At 36.5% G+C, this 24,248-nt stretch overlaps 1 protein-coding gene across 1 annotated transcript; it reads right to left on the reverse strand.

The window, feature by feature from the left end:
• Nucleotides 1-10,908: 10,908 nt before the first annotated feature.
• On the reverse strand, nt 10,909-19,862 carry LOC146133128 (paired box protein Pax-6-like). The gene is made up of 10 exons (XM_083397651.1): nt 19,754-19,862; nt 17,908-18,073; nt 17,519-17,699; nt 17,010-17,199; nt 13,685-13,795; nt 13,345-13,427; nt 12,673-12,829; nt 11,897-11,986; nt 11,482-11,706; nt 10,909-11,027 (listed from the first exon to the last, which is right to left on the reverse strand). The coding sequence occupies exons 1-10, from the start codon at nt 19,860-19,862 to the stop codon at nt 10,909-10,911; spliced, it is 1,431 nt and encodes a 476-aa protein (XP_083253777.1).
• Between the last annotated feature and the right edge of the window lie 4,386 nt (nt 19,863-24,248).

Genomic DNA, 24,248 nt, shown 5'->3' on the forward strand with positions numbered 1-24,248 from the left:
GCGGAAAATGACCGGCAAGCATTGTTTGCTAACTGATTTATCGCCTTGTTGCAAAAAACCTTAATACTTTGTGATTCAGGAATATTTATCGCCAAAACATTAATACTTTGTAATTCATAATCAAATACTGCAATTAAATTGCTCAAGTTATAACCTTTTGAAATAATATGCTACAAAGTAATGATTGCTAGGCCGTTGCCAAATAGTTTCTATTACGTTTGTTTCAAATTTGCATAGCGACAGCCGAACCAACAATTTTGAATTACTTGAAGCCGGATTAATTCTCTATTGTTCGGCGTTTAGGCCGAAGTCATTGCCATTTTTTCTCCCCCAAAAAGAAAATAAACATTAAAGTACGTAATTAAGTTTTATATCTTTTAAAATACAACTTTTTAAATGAATAAAAGTACGAATTTTACAAAAATAATCATGGTTCCCTGATTAAATTAACCGACACTTTTACCAATTAACGTTGCTCCCTAAGCTTTACAAAAAATACTCATAGTAAATGGCTGGAAAGAAAACACACCTAAAAAAACAACAAATTTGACGATTGTTTTGTCGTTAAACATGTCAAGTTTGGGAACACGCAGAGTTGCAGACCTATAAAGCAACAATATCTAGCAGAGTTATCCATAATATCATTGTGTAGAGCAGGGGTCAGCAACCTACGGCCCGCAGCCTCTTTGACAAACTAGACACGAGTCCATTTCTAATAATATTTGACTATTTTAACTAGGTAAGTGCAAAAAAATTTTCGCGCTTCGCTTGAATGATTATTCTACTTCCGGTTTGTTTCCGCTATGATGCTGGCTTTTGAACTATATCAGCGCTTCTTTACCGTTGCGCCCTTGAGTGCGTAGCGGGCAAACGGAAAACGTATTAAAAAATATTGGACATATATTTGTTAACATTTTTTAAATCGCGCTCGCTTCGCTTTCCAGGTGTTCCACGACTTACAAAGGTTAACTGAACTAGATTAACTATTCAAAGCGCCAATACTTTACTACCGCCGTAAATGTAATTAAACACCTTTTTTGGGGCATAAAAAAAATCCGACGCCCGCCTGATTCACAGTTGTTGTGTAACGTTTTAATAACACAATTCAGTTGTCATTTTGTGCGGCACGCAGAGACCTTTTTGAGTTTGGTTTTGGCCCGCGACTAGAAAAAGGTTGCCGACCCTTGGTGTAGAGACTATAGAGGGCGAGCATTTGTTTTTTGTTATTTAACGTGTTTGTTTTGCGTGTGCGCTCGCAAAGTCTGTTTAAAATCGTTCAGGCGATTTCCTTTTTTTTGCCGTTTGCATCCTGCCTAACCGAGACCTAATCGAACTCAGCGCGCCAGAGTTTTATTAGGCAATATCTCCAAAAGTCGCGACGTTACAGAGTTGAAATTCTTACATAGTTATTGCACCCCTAACGCATTCGCTTGTCTGTTACCGCGCAACATTTAGGAAAAGTAAATATACAATATCGCATTTTGCTGCGGTAATAGTACTCAATTAAATGTTCAGTTTCAAAAGAGATTTCACTTACGTTGGACGCAGTATGGTACCGGGATTACACATTTGTTGGATATCACGCAATGCGAACACTGGATGCTAAATACTTATTATTTTACTTTTATGAGTGATTCCCCTAGCGATATGTCACGGGTTTTTGGTACGTAAAAGATGTTGAAGTGCTTAGCCGTTGGGTATTTGGTCGTTCAATTTCAAATAAAGACACAATATTGCAATCTTGCTACATATTCCTGTTTTAACAAAATGTAAGACTTCACAGTCACACAGATAAATGCAATAATTTATCACACGCCATGCGATTAAATGCCGCTTCAACAAAAGTCCAATTCTAGGGAAGCATTTTGTTCTCATTTCAGGGACAATCAGCGAAAAATAGTCAAGAGACAACCAACACATATGCTGTATAATAATTTAGGCTACATGTTTCCCATGACCGGCGAATGCAAAACACACATCACATGTTTTAAAATATATATTTACCGAACGTGTAACGCCACGTATAGTGCAACGTTTAGGGCTACGTAAAAAATAAGGTTTAGGTTTTTTAATGATTTCCCATCGATATACATATCACGAAATTTCGTTACGTTGGAGCCGGTTGAGTTAGCGCCTATTTTCTATCCCATCCAAAGAATGATGTAGGTCCGAAAATACGCATTGTTAGGGCCGACCCGACCATCGCATTCGCTAAATTGTAATGGTATTGCCACTTACAACACTGGCTGTATCCTTAAAAGTTTTTATTGATAATGTGTATTTCGACGACCTATAGACACAATACGGAACATTACCTTTCGGCTGCATGTTAACTTTTTAAATCATTGTTAATAAAGCTAGGTATAGACACACTGACACGTTATGGGTCAACAAAACATGTAATGTTGATTAAAAGGGAACAACTTGATAGGCACCCGAGAACGATTTGTTTTAAATATGGCGCTAATTGATTAATTGCATTTTCACACAGGCCGTTTCCATTTAAGGTTTTGCTGGTATTTCACACACAATCAGCGGCTAAAAGCACAGGGACGTCCTGTAATATTACTTTTTAGAACATGGTAAATTCTCTTTATTAAATCATCGTCAATAACACGCGGTTTAAGCAAATGACGCAGGGTCATTATGTAATAGTTATTACATCATGTAATAGGTATTAAAAGAGTCCACAGCTTGTGGGAATTTTATAATTCGTTTAACCTTAACACGAGAATGATGTGGCCAGGGGAATACTCATTTCGCCGTTGCCAATATGTAGGGCCTTATTGTAACTGCATTTACAAGGGCCGCATCCTACTTTAATTGTGAAAAAGTATTTATTTGACCCATTTTGTATACAATACAGAATAATACTTTCTGTTACATGTTACAGTACAAATTTAAATATACTTACATGGAAATGGTATTACATAATATGCGATGATCATCAACAATCAACAGCTTGATGGCTTTATACATTTTTACCCACGCAAAATTGGGGCTTTGCACGAATGTACTTAATATACCACGCTTAGTGCAAAAGGCTGTATATTATTGTTACAAGTAAATCCCCAATTTAACCTTGGCAACGCCAGGTATTTCTTCATAGTGTTTTAATAGTGGCGAAGCTACGCCGAGTTTTCAAATGTACGAAAAATCTATGAGCCCTGACAATATGCACTTTGTAATGCAACGACAGTTTGTTTTAATTTCGATTTAGTGGAGTCAGATAGCATGGTAGTCAATTTCTCCCTGTTGAAATATAGAATTGTTTGCGGCGAAACTGGGCTGCGTGTTAAATTTTATCTATTAACTAGTTGACAATTGTAATTTAAACTAAGCTTTAGTGTTTATATGTTATGTTAATATTACATTCATGCGAAAGCTAAAAAATCAGTTATGTCAAAATACCTTTTTTGAAACCAGCTGAAACATATCACAATGTCAAATAAGATTGGCGCATATGCTGTTTAACGACCCTATTTCAATAGGACTCCAGCCATAAGACCGAGATAAGAACAACATCAACTTCGAAAAAAGACGTAGTTCGGAATAAGCCAAAAATAGGATTACTATATCATAGTTGCAGTACCGTCCAAATTGGTCCTAAACCCGTCAGAATAAGGCCTAACTGGCCAGAATCAGGCCTGTGCAACACTTTATGTAACCCCAAAGTTCGTCCCTAATTAGGCCAAAAACTTCCCTAATAATTTCAACCCTAACCCATCTTCTAACCCCACCCATTACCCTCAACTAACCCCAAACAGGGCCCAACATTTCTGTGCCAAAGCAGTGGCGCCCTTAAAACTAGGGCGACCAAACGACGATACCAAAACGGCCGATGCTGGATCCATGGACCCCGATCGTCCTATACCCTCTCACTGCAGTATGAGCGTTATTTGGGCCATTCAGGCCTTATTTCGATGAATTTAGGACTTATACCGACAGGTTTACTAGTTTATGTCCCGACAGGTCGATAGGTTTATGTCTTATTCAGACGATTATGACCCTATTCTGTCGTGGACATTACTGTGTATAATTGGCTTTCTTACGTCGTTGGTTTTAATACTATGGTTTTATAGATATTTTTGCTTTAGGTATTGTTGCTTTTCAGGTATTACTGTATGTTCCATTCAAGTAACCAATTTTGCGAAGTTAAACTACTGACAAATTTACTGGATATTTTATAAAACGTTTTTAATATACTAAAATCCAGCGCCAAATTAACTTAGCCTTTTACAAAATAGGAAATTTTTGTTTCAATATCTCTTCAACTGTCACGTTTTGGCATTTTCCCGGAAAAAGCTAATACATCAAGCAATGTGCGAATATTTTCGTGTGCCCAATAAGAGACATTTCATTATTATCTTTTAAATGCTTAGGCCAACTAAATGTTTTACTGCTAAACGATTATTGTAGAATCGATATATTATTTTCATGCGTGTTCTAGGCATAATAATTCTATAACCTTTTGATATTTTTTATAATCAGGCAGTTACCAATGTGATTTATTTTAAATCAAACAAACGCAAATTAAGTCATTGAAGAGAAATATAAAAATCGCAAACCTCTTAGATTCCCTGACATTTTATACATTTTTTCATATGGTACATGTTCTTAGTACAGGGTGCCAGAAAACCTACCACATTTAAAATTGTCACTGTACCAAAACTGTAGCAGTCTGACAGGATGTTTAATTGGAACTTTGCAGCAGAGGATCCAACCATTTGTGTTTCAGGTTTTAGTTTTTATAAGTGAATAATGTTTTGTGCAAATGTTGTATCTGTATGTAAATGGCCTGGACTGACGAACACTGCATTTATTGTGGAAGATTTTGTTAGAAATGGAAAATTTGTGATTCGAGGGCGCCATCTACAGGATGTTATGCTACCGTAACCTTTTGACTTTGAGATGAAAAAATAAATGGTTTGTTTGATTATAATTTTTTTCTCTTTTTCCTAGTTTGAAATGTGGTAGGTTTTCTGCCGCACCCTTCATCAGTCCAGGCCATTTTACATAGCGATTGAAAATTTAAAAAAATTGCACAATACATTATTTACTAATTAAAATTAAAACTTGCCTCAAAGTTTCAATTAAACCTCCTGTCAGACTGCTACAGCTTTGCTACAGTACCAATTTAAAATGTAGTGGGTTTTCCTGGCGCACCTTGCAAATAAAATTAGTTAACCTAACGTATAGGGAGTGGCCACTGGCCAACCAGACAAATACCAAGAGTGACACTTCTAGCTTGGTTAACCGCAAAGAGCCACATCTTACACCTGGCCATAAATGAGTATTACCATGTTTCTTGCCTACACACATTCCTTTGCTCGGCTAGATTTATTAAATATGTTGCACGCTATTAGTATTGCGCAAGGTATTAAGCGAATAGGCTATTTATTCACACACGACTCTTAAATCTTACGCTGTTGACATTTCTAAAATATAGTGACTTGACTCTACAAAACGGAACAGAATATAATCTGGATCCTGTAATTCTGTTTTACGGGCAGGGTAAAACGTGAATAAAATAAGTCTCGTGCGCAAATTTGTAACAAAAATCAGGCATAAAAATACGCTCAATGAGAAAGTGACACATCTTTCGTCAAAAAAGGGTTGTTCTGTAATATGTTATTAAAATTTTTAATTAAAATTTGCAACATTTGCTTTTAATTTTACATCTTCCCTGGATCTACTGGTTTTAGATTTGTTTCTTGTATGGTTAACGTGCAAAGTATGTTTGACAAAGGTTAAAGTATTTTTATCTACATCAGTGTTCAGCCGGTGTATCATGTTACTCAAAATATTTTTTTACCAATGTTTCATGGAATACCGGCCGAAAACCACTTGTTTAACACAATAAACTTAAGTATCGTTAAATACTATCTAGATCAGGGGTGTCCAACCTTTTAGCCCTTAATTTTTCACACGGCCGCAAGTTAAATTATTTTAAAACAAGTTGTCAAATCGTAACGGCATAACATAATTAATCTTAAAAAGACGTTTTGTTGTGTAACGAACTCGTGGGAAAATATGTAACCTAAATGCAGATTAATTGCGCGAAGCGCGAAAAAAATGCATTTATTAGGTTTAGATTTGGCAAAACTTTTACTTAAATCGAAATGGGCTTAGGCACATAAAATAATCGCATATTGTTATAAACACAAGCATTTATGTAAGAATTGGATTTTATTAGTAATGTGGCGCAATATGCCATGATATAAATAACACTTTTGATATTAACGGATTTACTTCAAAGGGACTAAAATACAATAAAACAGATAGAAGAAGTTCGCGCGAAGCGCTAACAAAGTGTGTTTGCATTAAAAATTGTCAAAAATAATATTGTTTGGGGACATGGCCAGGTGCCCCCTCTGGATCCACCCCTGCTCTAATGCTCTTAGCCAATCTAATGACCAGCAATGGTAGACGAAAGTCTGGCTGGCCTATAACATAAAAACCCCGTCTAATTTTAGACCTGTCTCAAAGTTCCAATTTCAGCATTTTTTTTGTATACTGGCATTTGTTTCAAATTTCGTGCAAGTTTTTATTACATTACCAAAAAAAATAAAAAAATTAAAAATATATGCCCACTATTTTGGAATACGGTTTCCGTTTGTCCGCAACCCATTTTTCAGCCGTCGACTGTTCAACGGTAAAAAAGCGCTGATCTAGTTCAAAAGACCTCAAAACGCAAACGAAGCGGACGTAGAAATATCTTTCGCGCGAAGCGCGAAAAATTTTACGCACTTACCTATAGTTAAAATAGTCAAAAAGTATTTGTAATGGACTCTAGTCTAGTTTGTCCAAAGAGGCCACGGGCGGATGATTTACATTAGCAAGCCGATCTGGTCCGCGGGCCGTAGGTTGACTACCCCTGTCATACATTGATTTCTTTGTGAATCAATCAATCAATGAAGTCAAGTTTTTTTAGCGCACATAAGAATTCTGTTCACTGAGATTGTAGCGAAAGAGCGTAGCTCACTGATTTAACTGCAGTCCCTTAAGTCGTAAAAAATTCTAATCTGCAGTTAGCATATCAACCATTAACGCATGCCAGCACAGGCACGGCCGCCAACACATGCTTATTGAAATACGTGTTAACGGCCGCACAATTTTTCATCGACGGCCGCAGGTTGGACACCTTTGATCTAGATATTTATTGCCCACTGTCGCTATAGTAGGAATGTTTTATTGTGTGTTTTTCATTTATTTTTGTTCAATAACACGATTGTATACGCGTGAGCCAAGTTGCCGTAGAGTAACAAAAAGCGCTTTGCTAGGCGTTTCTGATTTCACTTTTGTATTTTACCTTCAAAGCTTTATTCATGAAACTGCATCATCAAAAAGAGGTATATTATGTTAAAAAATCTAAAATGTTTAAAATGATTAGCATCGGTCGATGACTTTTCAATATCATTGCTGTGTTTTTTCTATCGTTGTAGTTTGCCAGTTTGAGCTAAATGAGTCAGTGTACGGAAACGCATCATACCAAAACATTTAAGTTTGTATCGTTTAGCAGTGGAATGCCTTGAAGTTTGCTTTCGGCTTTTTTTTAAACAAAATATAAATATAAAAAACAAATGAAAACCTTACTCTTAGCCGATTTTATTTTATTATTACCACGTAATGGTTCAAAAACAGTAGGTTAACCAAACAATTTTAGTTAAACATTAAATTTTAACTTACGTTGTGAATAGGTCCCCCTTCCGGAAAATAGCGAAGCCTCAGATTTAACAGCACGAGTCTTAGCAAGTTGAACGCGTCTGTTTGCCAACTTGCGCCTATGCTCGACTTTTTGGTTGCCAGGTCCATCTAGTTTGAGAATATGCGGATTTTGCGGCTTGTTGTCGTTTTGTGCTTTAATATTTTGATTTTCGGCGGCCGCCAAATATTCCGTGTCCAGACTCGAAGCCCGGATCATTGTCATGATGACGTAAATTATTATCAATGGTGGAATGCAGCTGAGTTTCAACTAGAAGCTACAGATCACACACACTATGGTCATATTAATATAATTATAGGAAAAAATCCTCAACCTTTGATGTAGGTTAACACATTTAACATGCTTTTTGGTACCACTATTGCGACATAACATAAAAAGAACAGTGATGATAACAGTATTAGGCATTTCCGTAAATCGATGTTCTCTGATTTTTACCTGTTAACCTTATTGACCTGTTACTTGCCTACCATGTAGTCTGAATCGACATAGTGACAACACATGCAATGTTTAGTTCGGTACATTTTTGTCGCGTTAGGTAATCGTTCGCTCTACTCTATACATCGCAAAGCATCACAACGCTAAAAGCTAGAAATAATTTTACCAAAAACAAGATATATCCCGAATGAATTTTCGGCCTCTTTAATTTCAAAAAGATGTATGTAACATTGCGTCCTGTAAACCAACCATAGCGTTGTACAGCTTGGCATCAAATTTCAATTGCGTTAAAGTAGTAATCGGTCGAATTGAGGGAAATCGTCCGGTTGCCGCCGGGCACACTTTCCATTTATCTCATACCTCATAATGTCCTAACATAAAAACTAGTTTTACAAGATACATAAATTTATTCGACTAAATAGTACATAAAATGTCTTTACCTATAAACGACAGGTGCCAAGGCTTCCGTTGTAACTATTGACAAAACACAAACTGGATTGCTTGTCAGTCGCTTGTAATAAAAAATAAAGCTGCTCATGTTTATTTAGGTTTTAGGCTTTTGTTTCGTGAAAAAAGCATCGCTATTATTTACGAAGTGACATAATGCAGACCAGTGGTCGTCTGGTAGCAACACTGAACGGTCGAAAAAGTTCTTTATGAGTATTTAGTTCCCAGTTTTTAGATCACGTGCTGACCGTTTTTGCGTAGAAATCTGATAGGACGCCTTGAGAAACCAAAAGAGTTAGGAAAGAAAAAATACAATATTATTAGAACGTTTTGAAAGAAATACGGGTAATATAAGATGGAATAATTTCGATCATTCAAATAGCAAAAACAGCGTTAAAAATTTCGATTGTCAAATATTTTATTTTGTATATACAATATTATATATATGTGCGTCTATAAGTGACCTTAAATGGATCGATTACTGTGATCTGTGATAACCTATGTACCTGTCCTTTCTTCATTTTTAGGTTGAAAAATATTAAACAATTACAATTACCTATTGGTAACAAAACCAATAAAGTGCCAAAATTTATAGTATAGGAATAGGGGATTATCCCAAAGTAAAACCTTTAATATGTTTGTCAGAACCATATATGGACGACGACTTTTGCAATTGTTTTAATGAGCGCAAGATGTTATAACTTAACATAACATCGTTCATTTGTGACCTTGTTTTAACAAAAAAAAAGCGACCTTGCAACATACTGCTTTTACGCATTCCCATGACACAGTTGCTCAACTCACAGAACTTTATTCTTCTTTAATGTTAAACTACTGAATTTTAGGGTGGTTCTTGTTATTCTGAAAAGTTTGCCCAGCCTTAAAAGGCAGGTGGAGAACAATTGGTGAATAAAAGCAGGGGTGGTCAATCTATAGCGCATTGTATGATTACCTTTTAAGGTGTTGTTGTTCCGTAATCTTCGATTATTACAGTTACCTTCCGTAAACATAATTACAAACTTTATGCGGCGCATCTTACTTAAAGGCAAAATAAGGCTACACCAAAACAAAAATGCTCCCCGGGGGTGTAGTTTAGACGCGCTAGCATTTGGGAAAATTTACTATTTTAGGAATTTGAACTAATAAGATTAAAAAAGTTTACGAAAAATTCATGAAAATTGCATGTATTGCTGAGTATAAGCGAAATCGCCGCAAGTTGAAAAAGTTTTGAAACCACTGATCAAAATGCTTGCCTTGGCGTGTTTTATGACAGTTCTCTTCATGGTAAAAAATATAAAATACCAATTCTTTAATAAAACCCTTTGACTTTTACTCAAAATTATTACTCAGGGGGCTGGTTGAACCAACTAAAAAAACTTTCGCCCGCTTAAAACGTATTTTGATATTCTAGTGGGCCATCTTTCAAATTGGCGCCTAACGTTTCACTGTGGTCTTGCGATACCATGTCTTATCTCTGGACATAGATTAATGAACGCTCATGGCTGTACAAGGTTTACGTTAACTAAGGGTTCGTTCATACCCTTTTTCTTTAATAAAAGCATATTATAAATATTTTACAACGCGGCTGTGAGGAACAAAATAGAGAAGTGCGACTAAATAAAATATATCCATGCATACATGAGCCCCTTTACGGAAACGTGCTCTTCGCTGTCGTTAGAACTATGAACTATGCTCAATTACCGCAACTAGCGAGACTAATTTATTTGATCTGGCCTTACATCGTTTTTAAGCGCTTATATATAGCTGCATAACTGCTCGGCCATGCTCGTATCTCGTGTGTGTGATTATAAAAACGTGCCTGTTGAGAATAGGCCCAGATGTGTTAAAAAAATCCGAAAACATTGTGTTATCTGTCAGCAAGTGACCTTACACGTCCTAGGCTTGCCATTCTCGGCTGAAATTTATCTAGTTGTCTCCAGAATGTTTGTGCTAAATCACTCAACATCATCAGTTTACCGGTTTAATTTTCTGTATGTCAACGGACAAAGAAAGAGTGTTCCAATTTATTTAGATTTACGTTTATTTATTTGAGTATTTGGGTAATTTAAAAAAACAAAAAAACATAACCTTTATCGTCGATTTTGCATTTGCATACATATACTTCAGTGTGTCACCTAACAGTAGCAACATTATTTACACATGGTAATAGCGGAATAACCTAAACATATTTTTCACACACAATTTGGCCAAACTATTGGATAAAAGTTTAAGTGAAACGAGACGGTTTATAAGAAAATTATTTTAACTGAAGTAACTGAACATATAGGGCAGTAAATCATCTACTGAATACTTTGTGGCCAATATCTTGAATGTTCACTATAAATTGCTCCGTGCTGGAAATGGTGTCTTTGTTCGTCTACAATGGATGACATAACGTTATGATGGTGGTCCACAGCATCTAAAAATGGTTTTAATTATTTTTTCTGATAAGGAAAACTAAAAACAAAACAATAGAAAAGCAAACGGCCATATGCGAAGAAGCAAACGGCCAATGCGGAAACAATAACATGCTGGCTTGAAGCTATGCTTATCAATTAATCACTTTCGACTCAAAACAACTGATCACGTCTAATCGTGTATCTTCAATCAATAGCCTATAACTGACAAAGTGTTGCATGTTACTTGGTTGGCAGCTTTTCTTGAGGTTTGGTTTAGCTTTCTTACATTTCTAAGCTTTTACATTTGTCGTAGGCAATTTTCCAAGTAACGAGCTGCACTTTGATTGATTTATAGGTAACAGATATACCCACTCTTTTTTGGTAGCCGTATTTGTCTAATTCTAAATGTGAAAATCAGGTGACACTCTTTGTCGTTAAAGAGGCTACCTGATTTCCAGATATAACCACATTTACCTGCAGGAAAAGCCGTGATTGATCCACTAAGCAAGTTGGGTCTGTGAAACGGAGCGTGATCAGGTGAGCAGTGCGAGGTTGGCGCGAGAATCGCTGGATTCAGCGAGGTTGCTGTGTCGTAGCTGTGGGGTGGATAGGAGGGATGGGGTACTATTGTAGCCCCAGTTTGGGGCATGCTGGAGATGTTGTACTTGTAGCTTAAATGGTCATTGTGCTTTCCAATATCTGCGAAAAAGAGTGAGTTCGGTTTCATTGATGTTGGATCGTTTTTTTTTCACAGTGCCAGTATCAGTTGTGCCAAAGAAAGACGGGATCCCTATTCTTTTGTATTAACTATTTACGCTTTTATGTTTTCTTGTAATTAGGCAAAAACTAAGAAAATTTAACCATTAAACCATTTGTCCGTTCAACTTACTTTGTGGCCATGGTGGCACCGGCATGGGGCAGTTACTAATGTCAGCATACGAATCGGTTGGTTGCATTGCTGGATATGTCGGAAGAACTTCTGCAAGTTAGATCAAGGCTATTAGTAAACGATATGAAAAAAACATATATGGTATAGAATATAACTTTTTTCATAAGACCGCGGTACCTCGTTTGGCTATTATACGGACTTAATTTCTCAAACCAAACGTCAAATACTCAAACAAAACTTCAGCAATGTTCGGGATATAAAGTACCACAAAAAACTATAAAATAAGTATAAAAGTGTCATTACAATTATGTCCTGCTAAAAAGTACTTAAATTGTGTAAACAAGCATAAGAACTTAAAGTTGAGCCCGAACAATTTAGACCAGGGGTACTTAAACTTTTTTTTTACTGCGGACCCCTTAAAAAATGTTTTGCTTCGTATGGACCAGTGTAGGCAAGAAATTTTGAGAGATGACGTCATGAATTTGCGTCATAATACAAATAGACTTCAGAAATTTGCTGTTTCCGGTCTACAAAATGTGAAATATGGTCTAAACATATTTAGTTTAAAAACATTTTATGTTTTACTATTCTCTTTTCTTTGAAAAATCCATTGCTTTAATATGCACTATTAGTTCAATTAGGCTTTCGTGGATCCCCTAAAACTTGTTCACGTACACCCAAGGCGTCCATGGACCCCAGAAGAACCCCTGGCTTAGACGCAAGTGTTGTGCGAAACAAGCATCGATGTCATTTTATTTCGAATCAAGTTAACTTACGTGTTTGTTGGGTATGTGGATGATAGGATCCACAGTAGGAAGTAAGGCTGTGAACTGTGGGAGATTGTGCGTTTTCAGCTGGCACACCATTGGTGTTGCGCTGATTGCGCATCTTTTCCTCTCGGCGCCATTTTGCCCGCCTGTTCGAAAACCAAACCTAAAAAAAGCAAGTCAATATTTTATTTGGTCGCGACCATAAGACTCTGAGTTAAAATGTTTTAAAGTTGAATGATATTTTTCGTATAGTAAAGAACTAACAACACCAACTAAAAAAACTTTTTTAAAGTGTGGTATAACATGATTTACGCCTCTTTGATGTGCTTAATCAACAGCCTACACTACATCGTATATCACCGTTTATTTATTCGTAAATGGTATTTTAAGTTTAATAAGGGGTTGTTTAGTTATGTTATGTGAAAATGTAAAAATCATTCAAAAATGTGAAATCATTTTAATAAAATATTTTTTTAAATGAAATTGAAACCGATGACCCTGTTACAGGACAAAATCGATATATCACGTTTCTGGCTGCGGCGTGATTGATTTCCAGTTTATTTTATACCGATGACACACTATTAGCTTTTGAATTCGATCCAAAAGTGCCAACACTACAAAGTGTGACAGCGTCTTCCGCATGTGATCGAAGACACAAGAAACTCGAACGAGATTTACCTGGATCCGCGCTTCGGGTAGGTCGATCTTGGAGGCGAGTCGCTCACGAGCAAAAACGTCGGGATAGTGAGTACGTTCAAACTCTGCAAACATCACAAAATTAATTTGGAATGTTGCTGGTACCATTTTTCGTTGCCTATTGTTTAGAGAAAATAAATTGATAGAACAATTGCATAGATAACTTCGGCAAAAAGTATGGAGTAGCTTAACATTTAAACAAATCATTTTCCCTAGGTCGGGTGCATTCCTGAAAAGGTTTTATAAACTCATTTAATTATTTCCCTAATTATTTGTAATGGTTAGCAGGAATTATATGATGTTGTAAAACTATATAACCGACCTTTTTCGAGTGCGTCTACTTGCTCTTGTGAGAACGACGTCCGATTTCTCTGAAGTTTTCGCTTTAACTGCAATCTTGCACTTGTGTCTTTCGTCAGCTGCTGTTGGTCATCTAAGAGGCAAAACAGGACAAAATAAACAATTGAATTTTACAGTTCCAACTTATAAACCATGTCTTGGGAAACCCTAGTTTGACTAGAATATGCCTGTTCATAGAAAATATTATTATATAGCGAGAAATTTTTTTTATTTATTTGAATGTTTACGATGTTTAACTTTAGAGAATATATTTAATCTGTCCTATTTTATGTTAAACTGGTTCAATTAAAAATTAAAATCAAAAAACAAAATTGCTTTATAATTTTCTTATCAAATATTTTTGAATTTGTCTTTACTAGTTCCGTCAAGTTTTTGACGTGAAACAGCTGCGTCAACGCATTGGAAACTGTATCTATAGCTTATGCATCGATTGATCCCGCTGTGCACGCACTGACATTGATTTCATCGGCTGCGTTGTTTATTTTTTCAAAACGAGTAAGTCATTAATAGGACTCGATATAAGTCGTCCTCGATCGGATTACGGCTTTGCTATTGCCACGTCGGTCTAATCTCATTTCGCGCCGGTCCGCAAAGAGACTTAGAAGGAATAAAACTACGACCCCCTTTCGCGAAGGGTCAATCCCTGCTCGGTTAATTATCCAAAAAAATTAGCTCTCTGACAGCACTTGATCGTTACGATGTGCATTGGTTTGTCAACTTGCCGTTAACCGAGGCACATGGTTCGATGAAATAATATCAGCTCATACATTACCTAAAGTTAAATCTGTCCTTAATGTCTATCGGGAGTGTCATTTTACTATGTAGCGTTAAAACATGTTATGAAATACGCTATAGCAAATTAATTCAAATTGCGCGTAACTTGAGCGATAATCACGCGAGTTTGATCATACAAGTGTTTTCTAACGAGTTTATTGCAAAATGGTTGTTCTATATTGTCCAGGGGGTCGCGTCGCGGTTCTGACATATTTTTCCAGGAGGGTATCGTGCGGTTCTATTATATTGTAGTGTTGAGCCTCTCTAATGTAATGCAATGTAATTTATTTATTTTCCACGAGTTTCTAAAATAAACAAACAAACAAACTTGTACACAAACAAGAATAAGCAAAATAAGAAATCATGTGGTGTAGCCAGCTAAGGCCGTAGAGGTGGCACCTAGTCAGCTGACACCTAAAAGGTTTTGTAATATTAACTTTAAAGTTATTTTTCGTGTACTTCAGCGTCCAAAAGCGGGTGTGGCCCAAGCGGTTAATTAGATAAACATGATGTAATTTTACAATAATATTTGTAACCCTCTCTTTCACTTGAGGTGAGTTTTATAAGGTATATCCCATCAAACATATTTACATGCATCGCTAAATGCACCAACTATTTATAAAGTAACCAACTTCTTACAATATCCTCACCTTTCACATACCACAATTCATGGGTATAGGGGGTGAAAATGTCATGTTTAGAAATATACTTGTGTTTTTTATTATTATTCATACGTTTTCAATTTTTTATCTTGGCTTGAAGGTTAAAGATTTGCTTAACATTCGTGATTGTCTCATTTGTTTAGTCACATAATATATCATACAAATGTCTACTTTTTTTGATTGGTACGATTTGCCTGACATTCTTTAGGCGCTTAGAGATGGGAAATCTAAAAACAGCGTCCAGACATGAAAGTTTTAGTACAAAGGGTACAGAGGATTTACGCGATTTCTCGCAATTGTCGTGTAATTCCTTTTCTATCATGCTTTGACTCACTTAACACCTTTTGATATGGTCCTATAACTCCTTCAAATTAGCACCGAATGTTGTCAAACTTAGGCATACCGTGACCAAGCTGGTATGAAAATGTGAGGTTAGAAAACGGAGTCCTGGCCAAATCCGCGTTTTACTTATTTCCATAAACAAGCTCCAGCGCTAAAAGCAGGGATTAGTTCGAGCAGGTTCTGGAGAAGAAGTATTTCGTGATGTCAGTGGTCTTTCAAAGCGAGCTCGACTCGTAACGCTTAAAGATAAAGAGCTATTGAATGTTCTCGACAGCGTACAAATTTATCACGTCTTTGCAGTGTGGCTATTTTATCGTAAGTAATACCTATCAAACTTTTAAAACAAATTAAACGCAATGTATTGCGCTTTGTGCGAAACTTTTTACGTAATTTCGGCGATGCCATTTAGCTCTGAATTCAATACTGCTGATCTTTTTATGTACACAATGCATCTTTTCTAAAGGTAAAAAGTTGAAATCAAGTAAGCACCAGTTTACCGCAATTAACATTTCATTTGCGTAACATTGCACACCGGTTCGTTTGAGAACAGCACGCTTCTGCAGTCTGAATTAGGACGTCACGTTATGACGTAACCTGTACGATCATACCTGAAAACAACCAGGCTTCCCTCAAACAAAAATCCTTATTCCGCCCCTGATCGGTTGAAACCATTATTTTCGTGCTGGTTGCTGTCGTCAGTCCCGTGGCCATTTTGTTAGAATGCAATGCGCATTTTATCGTTTTGAAAATGTTAAAACTGAATAAGTACAAAATGTTTGCCATTTCATGTTCAACAATGCATGTAAAAGCGAACTTGTTTGAAAACCGTGCCTTAAAACATAACTGCGCAAAAGGCATTTTCCTCGAAAGCATATCGGTCTTGTGCAGCCGGTTAAGCTTACTCTATATTTGTGTCTTTCGAAGCGTGAGTAACGGACATCAACAAGTAGCCAAATGATATCGACTTGCATGTTCGGGCGGCTTTGCCAAGCGCCGCAGCCGACGGAAAAAGCCTATCAATGCGTCCCCGGGATCGCTCGATACTGCTGGCCAATCGCGTTCTTGGTGCGAATTGCGAGCAGACAGTTTGACGTCGCCCCGACATATCCGAAAACGAATCCCGGTTCCCGGGTCGCGATTTAAGTCTATTTAGGTCTGCTCGCCAAAAAGACAAGATCGATGCGTGTATGTGTGGGGGGAGCTACTCAGCGCCGCGATTTTTAGGCCTTATTAATCGATGAGCGTCCTTGTGTGCGTCTTACGGCTGCCTAACATTACGTAGGTGGCTCCTGATTGCCACTTATATTTTATTATCAAAACATTGTAAGTAGAACATACCAAATAACCTACTTTTAAATTCGAATTTTATTTTTCGATTATAAGAACAATTTCGTTTGTTAACCAACTAACTAAAAAGTCCTAAAAAATAATTCGTATTGAATATTACGTTAGTTAAAAATAGTGTGCGCTTCATGAATTAACGAAAATCTAAAATGGAATATATTTTACCTTTAATTGAAACGGGTTCATCGATTTCAGATTGATTTAGTCCTGGTGGCTTTTGCTGGGCTCCATACCAGTTAGCTCCGGGCCAACAATCTTCCGCCGACTGAATCTTTCCTGATGGTGATATGCCTTCTTCGAATGCCCTGGTACCTTCTCCGTTCAGATTACGTAGTACCCGATTGATGGACGACACCTGCGGAACATTCAGTCTATATAAATATGGTATAACGGAAAGATGTGAAACAACAATTTGTACAAACAAGTTGGGAAACAATGTAAAAAAATACGCACTAACTTAATACGATTTTTTCTGTTTTTATTTGAGTTTCTATAGGCAGTTTCCAATAAACATTTTTCTGCGTCATTAAAGAAAATTAAAAAAAAATAGGCAGTGGGGATTAAAGTTTTACAATAATTTTCGTAACCACACGTTCTTCATTTTTTCGTTGCTAAAGGAATATAAAAACTATTAAAACAAAACGTAATAATTTTAAGAAAATAACGAAACTCACACTCGGTATGTTCTCGCTGTTGCAAATTGACTCACTCAACAGCCTATCCCGAATTTCCCAGGCAAATATGCTGGGACATTCCCGCTTGTAGGTGGCGATCTTGCTGACCACTTGGGGCGTTGCGACGCGGGGTTTGCTGCCCCCAATTGCCCGGGGTCTGATCGTGCCCGTCTCGTAGTATCTGGCGTACCGTAAATGGCAAAACCGAGGTTTGGTGGGAAGTAAATATGGAGTGCTATACAACTATTTAAGTCACAAAAAAATCACAAAAAATGTAATAACATTTTGTTTTGAGGTTTCGTACGAGATACATTAGAAAACATTTTTTATGCTTTAACAGCAAATAATTAAAACAACAAAAACGGATGACACTGCAAAAAGGTCCGTACCTGGCCAGAATTTTGCTAACGCATCCATTTGAAACTTGGAGGATCCTTGAAATGTCACAGGGCCTCGCTCCGTTGTGTGCAAACTCTACGATTTTTTGACGTATGCTGTCAGGAAGTGGCCGGCCATTGACAAACATGCCACCTAGCTGGTTTACCCCGCTATGACCTGCGTAAAAATCGATTTGGATTTATTGTTTCAAAATTTAAAAGAAAAATACTTCTCCCGAAATTTGGGTAAAATAAAAGGTTTAAGATCAATTACTCAATTACTCATAAAGCACAAAGGAATTTGGGTGAATCCAATTACAATGGGATTAAGAAAGATATTTAAGAAATTAAGGACCTCATCGATCAAATTTCTACGGCCTAAAATATGGGTCGGTTTTATAATACTCACTATTAATGCATATAGCTCTATATTAGTTAGTTGAAAAAACACACTTGCTAATAAACGTAACACGGGACGACGGGACGTAGTAAAAGTTATAGTAAAAATGTTATTGTTTTTGTTGTTGCCACATTTGTGTCAACTTTGCTTTTTATTACAGTAAAATGCCAATGCAAAGAAAACCACGTTGCAGTTTTATAAACAACTTAAAAATACAATTTTTGGACATAATGTTTATTTTTATTCAATGTGTACATCAGACAAGTAGTTTAAGTAATAGGTATATGACTACATAAATTAAAGACGGCTTTCTTATTTAAAAAAACAGCTTTTAATGCAGTCACTGGGGAAAATTCCCAGGGCGAAAAACCTAAAAGGCACGAATATGCTTCGTGGTCCCTTGACGAACGCCTAATATACATGAGTCGCTTTGCAGACTGCGACGGGAAAACATTGATTCGTGCGAGACGTGATTTCCATGACGTACCCGTCACATAGATATCAAATTCATTTTTCCCTTTAACTGATTCTTTTCGGTATTTATTGGACGATACCTGTTCGGTGTAAATTCACAAAAATATGGTACAGATTCGGCGACAGTGTAGGTCTATGCCAAGCCGAAGTTAAACTTTTTTAAGTGAAAATTTAGGTTTAACTGCAACTTTAAGAGACTTTAAAAAACAAAGATTTACGATTAAAGACAATCACGCAGCAACCTTTGAATGTCTGTGTTTATTTGCCGCGTGGCCGCAATTGTAACCTTTACAAATTGCCGAATTAATACAACAACCGACTCAGCGTGAGCAACGGTCGGCCGTTTTTTCCCGCCTATTTTAAATTGCATCTCGCATCGCCGCGATTGGTTTATGGGACCTCACGACAATTGATTCCAATCAATTAGGCCTATTGTTTCGTTGCGCCTCCCACTGCGAATAGCCTGCATACGGCTACAATTTGCTCTATTCTCGGACGTTGCCTCGCCTAGTTGTTCCAAATGCGAATTTACGTTCCCACACATTGACACGAAGATTGTCTGAGCGCAAAACGAACGACTAGAGTTGCTAACAAAACAATTCGAAAAAAAAACATGTTAAAGAAAATACGAAAAATATCACTGTAATATTTCAACATATTGAGCAATAAACTTATAAATAATAGTTTAAAATTTGAACAAATATATTTTAATAAAACTTTTTTGGGGAGCTCTGCAAACGTTTAAAATTAAATGGTACCAAAGTTGATAGTTTTGGTTTTGTTTGACGTTTTTAGCTTCCGCAACAAGTATGTTGTTTGAGAAAACTAAGCAATCTCACAAAGCCGTATAAAACATAATGATGCAATTAGATTTATTAAAGATTGGCGATTTGTATTTAAATTTGTTTAACTTTCTCTAAAGTTATTTTTATTCTTAATTAATATACTAAGTGCACAAAATGTACGATAAATAACAGAACTGACCTTTTTGTTGAATTGCTTCGTTGCTTAGGCACAGCGCGACTGCAGAATGGTAAGGGTTATTAGTGGTAAGGTGATTACTACTTGAGAGTCGTATTTCAGGTGCTTCCATTTCCATCACAATGTAAGTTATTATATGCAACAATAAATTTAATGCGAATCAAAACGCATCGGAGACTACTGCCAAGATAAAAAAAAAAGTAGTAACACAAACTATTTTTAAACAAAGGTATCTTAAAAAACTAAAAGATTGTTACATTTTCTAATTTATTTTATACTTCAATTTGTTCTTCAAAGTTAACGAAAATTTATTGACGTACTGTATTCCGTTTATTACTGTAACACAACAGCTTAATTGCTAATATCTTAGACAACGCCATCTAAAAAAACAAGTGCGCCGTTTTGAACGGTTTTCATTGGATTTTGATTTTTACCAGATTTTTCACCGTTTGGTTTTGATTTTTAGCAGACTCATGTCAATCGCGCTCTTTCCAGGTTGCCAAATATTTTGATGTCAGATGTATTGGCGTTACCGAGATTCGCAGCACAACAAATGGGAATATCCAGGGCGACTATACTGCGACGACGCAGGACTAGCGTGCGTGTGCCGGATCACAAGTGGAACACGGCGGCCACATGTACGAGCATACACAAGTGTGAGATAAGCATCGGACAGGAGAGCAAACACTTGACACGCCAAAATGCGACTGTTCACATCACACCTTCGACAGTAAATTGTAACGATTATATTTTGCGATCTGTTGGTCGAGCACTTGTCACGGGACGCCTACTGACATCGACTATCTCATACCTGTCCGCGATTTATTTGTTTTTCGTTTTCTAACTGTTTTATTAATTGGAACAAACAAGTTGACCTATCCTTATCTCTCCCAGTCGCGAAGAGAGGGCAAAATTGAAGAAATGCGCCCCTTAAAATTTATAGCTATATAAACATGCGGGTACCTACTTGCTGTTAAGGTCGAATGACGGAACAGTTTTTTTTAGGAATATAAGTACCGATATCTTATCAAGGTTTCGAACACAAGTCAAATACTAAACCATGTCAGCTTTTGGATACCCATTGGAAAATTTTCTTAAAAACTATGCTTCGTACAAGATGTTTCCCTTCTTCTGGATTTGACTAATCTGCCTGGTTTGGCCTGGTGCGCTCCTTTCTCCGTCCAACAATGCTAAAACGAAAGCGCTTTCCGATTTCTAAGCAAATCCATGAGATTAACGCAACAGGAGCCGCAGTTTTGAACGAGTCGACTCGCAAGACGTTTCTGCCTTCTCTCAATATATTTGCCAGCTTATACCAGACTCACAAATTTATATATATAATGTAAACCAAATATTTCTGAAAACAAACGTGGATCATATTGAAATATCATGTAATATTTAAAAAAAAAAAATTGGTAATACTATTCTTTGCAACGTCGGTTAGAATCGTTAGTATCTAAACACTTATTTAGTATCTAAGACCTTCATGCAACGAATATTATTATTACGTGTACTCGTATAGCCACGGATCCGCCATTTTGTTTGTGTGGTGAACTTAGTTGCATTTAAATTTGCACCACAGTATAGGCCAGACAGCTTTACGATTTCAGCGTTCTTGTTACAAAAGATGAATGAGTTGCATCAAAAAATATTTAATGTTTTTTTACCGTAAAAATCTGATTTTATTTTGGTTTACTTTTTATCTAACTGCATCTGAAGAACGTGATACAAAAGTAAACCGTTTTTGACAAAACCCGATAATTAACTATAGGTGATACTTGTTTAAGACGTACTCGTGTTTTTCGACTTACGTTCGATCAAAATAATGACATAAACTTATATGCGATAACAAGTTTAAAATAGTATTATTTATTACTTAAAAATAATGTCGACACTTTTTTTACTGAATTTTTATAAGTTGTCGTTGTTTGATAAATTTAGACAGTTTTTCATTTTCGTAAATCCGACACTATAATAAATACTAGGCATCCAACTGATTGAAATGACAATTCTACAAATGCTACCATCATATAAATAAATAATTAAATAAACAAAGCTCAGGTAAGACTTTTTTAACCTTGAAGGGCAAAGACTTCGGGGTCCTTTCTGCTGAACCGCCTGTGCAAAATAACTGTGCGCGCCACTTGGAATCTATCAAACTACGACAACCGATTCGTTCTTGGCCTCGGAATCGCTGGTACACTTTCTTTTGGCTCGCATATTTTTTTCTCGTTTCTCTTGTCAGGCTTAACTCGTACAAGAGATCGCCGCGCGAAACAGCACCGGGGCGCGTGGGAAAGGGGTTGACGCTCGTGGCTGAAGTCGGCACAGCGCAAAAGCGAAAAGCAGCGTGCCTTTCACATGGGGCCAACGGTAAGGGCACCGATAAAGCAAAACAATGCCCATTAAAGACAATTAGCGCTCATCTCGGATTGTGTGGTGGACGCCACAAAGGCACTGCGGCGGTGCCGAAGAGCGCCTTTAATTCGCCGATGATCGCGCCCCGTGCCCCGTGTGAGCAAGCTTACCTTCTACAGGCGCTATACGCCGGCCTACTGCAAATAAATTTCGACAATAAAACACGTTGCTTCACTTTAATGACACCGATATGCATATGACTGTTAAACAACCTGAAAGCTTTTACAAACTCATAAAAAAGTATACTATGTTTATTGATTTAAGACATAGATGGATAATTGGATATCCATCGAACCGCGCGTCACGAAGAGGCTTATCACAGACTTATATAGTGACACATATCTCTTTTTGAAACAACATAAATTTGTAATATTTTAAATTGAGGTTCTATGTTTTGTAAACTTTTGTAGTAATGTCCTGCTATTAAAACCACGATGAAATTCATAATAATCGTTACAGAGTGGAGCTCCCTGTCAAGCTAGTTACACAATAAAAATATGTGTGCTTTAATGTTTCTCGGTTCTTCATGTCTTACAAATCTGTATTTTCTATACCTAACCAATCTAAAAACAAAACTTGCAGAACACATACAGCAAAAGGTTTCTAATCAATCTTTACATACAAATGAGTGTATGGCTCATTTGTAATGCCTATTTTACGAATACAGGTTTATTTTTGCGACGTAAACCATAAAAAATGTCGCGATTCATCATCAAAGGTTTTAGATAATTTTACGCCGTCCATGTTGGAAGACAAATCACATACTTTAACAAAGAAATTATTTTTAATTTTGAGCAATACTTTATAATTTATATTAACATGTTTACCGAATGTCGTGGCATTTAAAACAAGTTAAAAATTGTTAGTAAACATCGCGAAACTTTGTCAAAAGTTTTATGCATGCATTGTAAGGAGGGGTAGCCTGTGGTAATGTGATCCGTTTAACGTTATTAAGATTTTAATGATATGGTGATATTGCTTTATTTAAAAGAATTATTATTCATTCAGGTGTTTTTAAATAATGAATAAAATTACAATAACAGGTTTGGGGAGTGATTCTTAAACTGTGTACCGTGAAATGCTAACGTGGCACGATAGATTGTCATGTGTGACGCAAAAATGTTTGTAATTATAAAAAAGAACAATTTTATCCGTGTAATTCATATAGGCATGTAGTTAAGCATGTGACACTTGAATACACACTATGGTCACATAACTCATATAGGATTTAGCCTACCATATCTAACCACGCATAGTTAGGGTGATCGCTATGTTTTTTTATGTGGTTTTGTAAAAATAATTTGCTGCGATCTTGTTATTATTTTTTAGTGTCTAACAGGGTAAAAAGTTCAAGAAACACTGGTTTATGCAAGGGATGCCTTTTGTCTAGGTGTACGAGTTAAAATCGGAAGTTTATTATTTTTTGACAGAAGATAGTATTGCTTAAAAACCTAACGATGAAAATGAGTTTTTTTAAAAAAAATGCAACATGCCACACGCCCCCCCCCCAAAAAGGCTTTGTGTTGCTAGAATAGCCCATTTTTAACCCAAAGGCGTCTGACGTCCAGTAGCAACATCAAAAAAAAAAAGTTGGGGCAACTTAAACCATATCAAGGCGTTTTGTGCTTTGCGCGAATCGATGACATCGTCACAGCTTTTGTATTGAAAGTAACATCCGCCTTTGCCAAATAAACGAACTGTGTGGTGTTTATAAGGTTACTTTTTTTGATATCACGTTTAGATATAACTTTGTGACGTCACATTTTAACGAAACCTTGTGACGTCACGGTATGACGTAACTATGTTACGTCACGTTAAGACGTGACTTTGTGACGTTAACTCGGAAAAAATTGTTATGCATACCAAATAAAATTCCTTCTTGTTTTGCGCCTGAAGTCAATTCTTGGTCATAAAAATTAAATTTACACTATTAAAATTGGTAAACTCGTCCGATTATGAGCAGTAAATAACAAAAAAATAGCACAAACGCAACATATTGCAAGCTACTAATTGTTGTATTCGCATACTTAAGATAATTAAACGTTTTAATATAAACATGAATGGGTATTTTTTAAGCTAT

Source organism: Ascidiella aspersa, chromosome 9, assembly GCF_963924565.1.
Source record: "Ascidiella aspersa chromosome 9, kaAscAspe10.2, whole genome shotgun sequence".
Classification (NCBI taxonomy): domain Eukaryota; kingdom Metazoa; phylum Chordata; class Ascidiacea; order Phlebobranchia; family Ascidiidae; genus Ascidiella; species Ascidiella aspersa.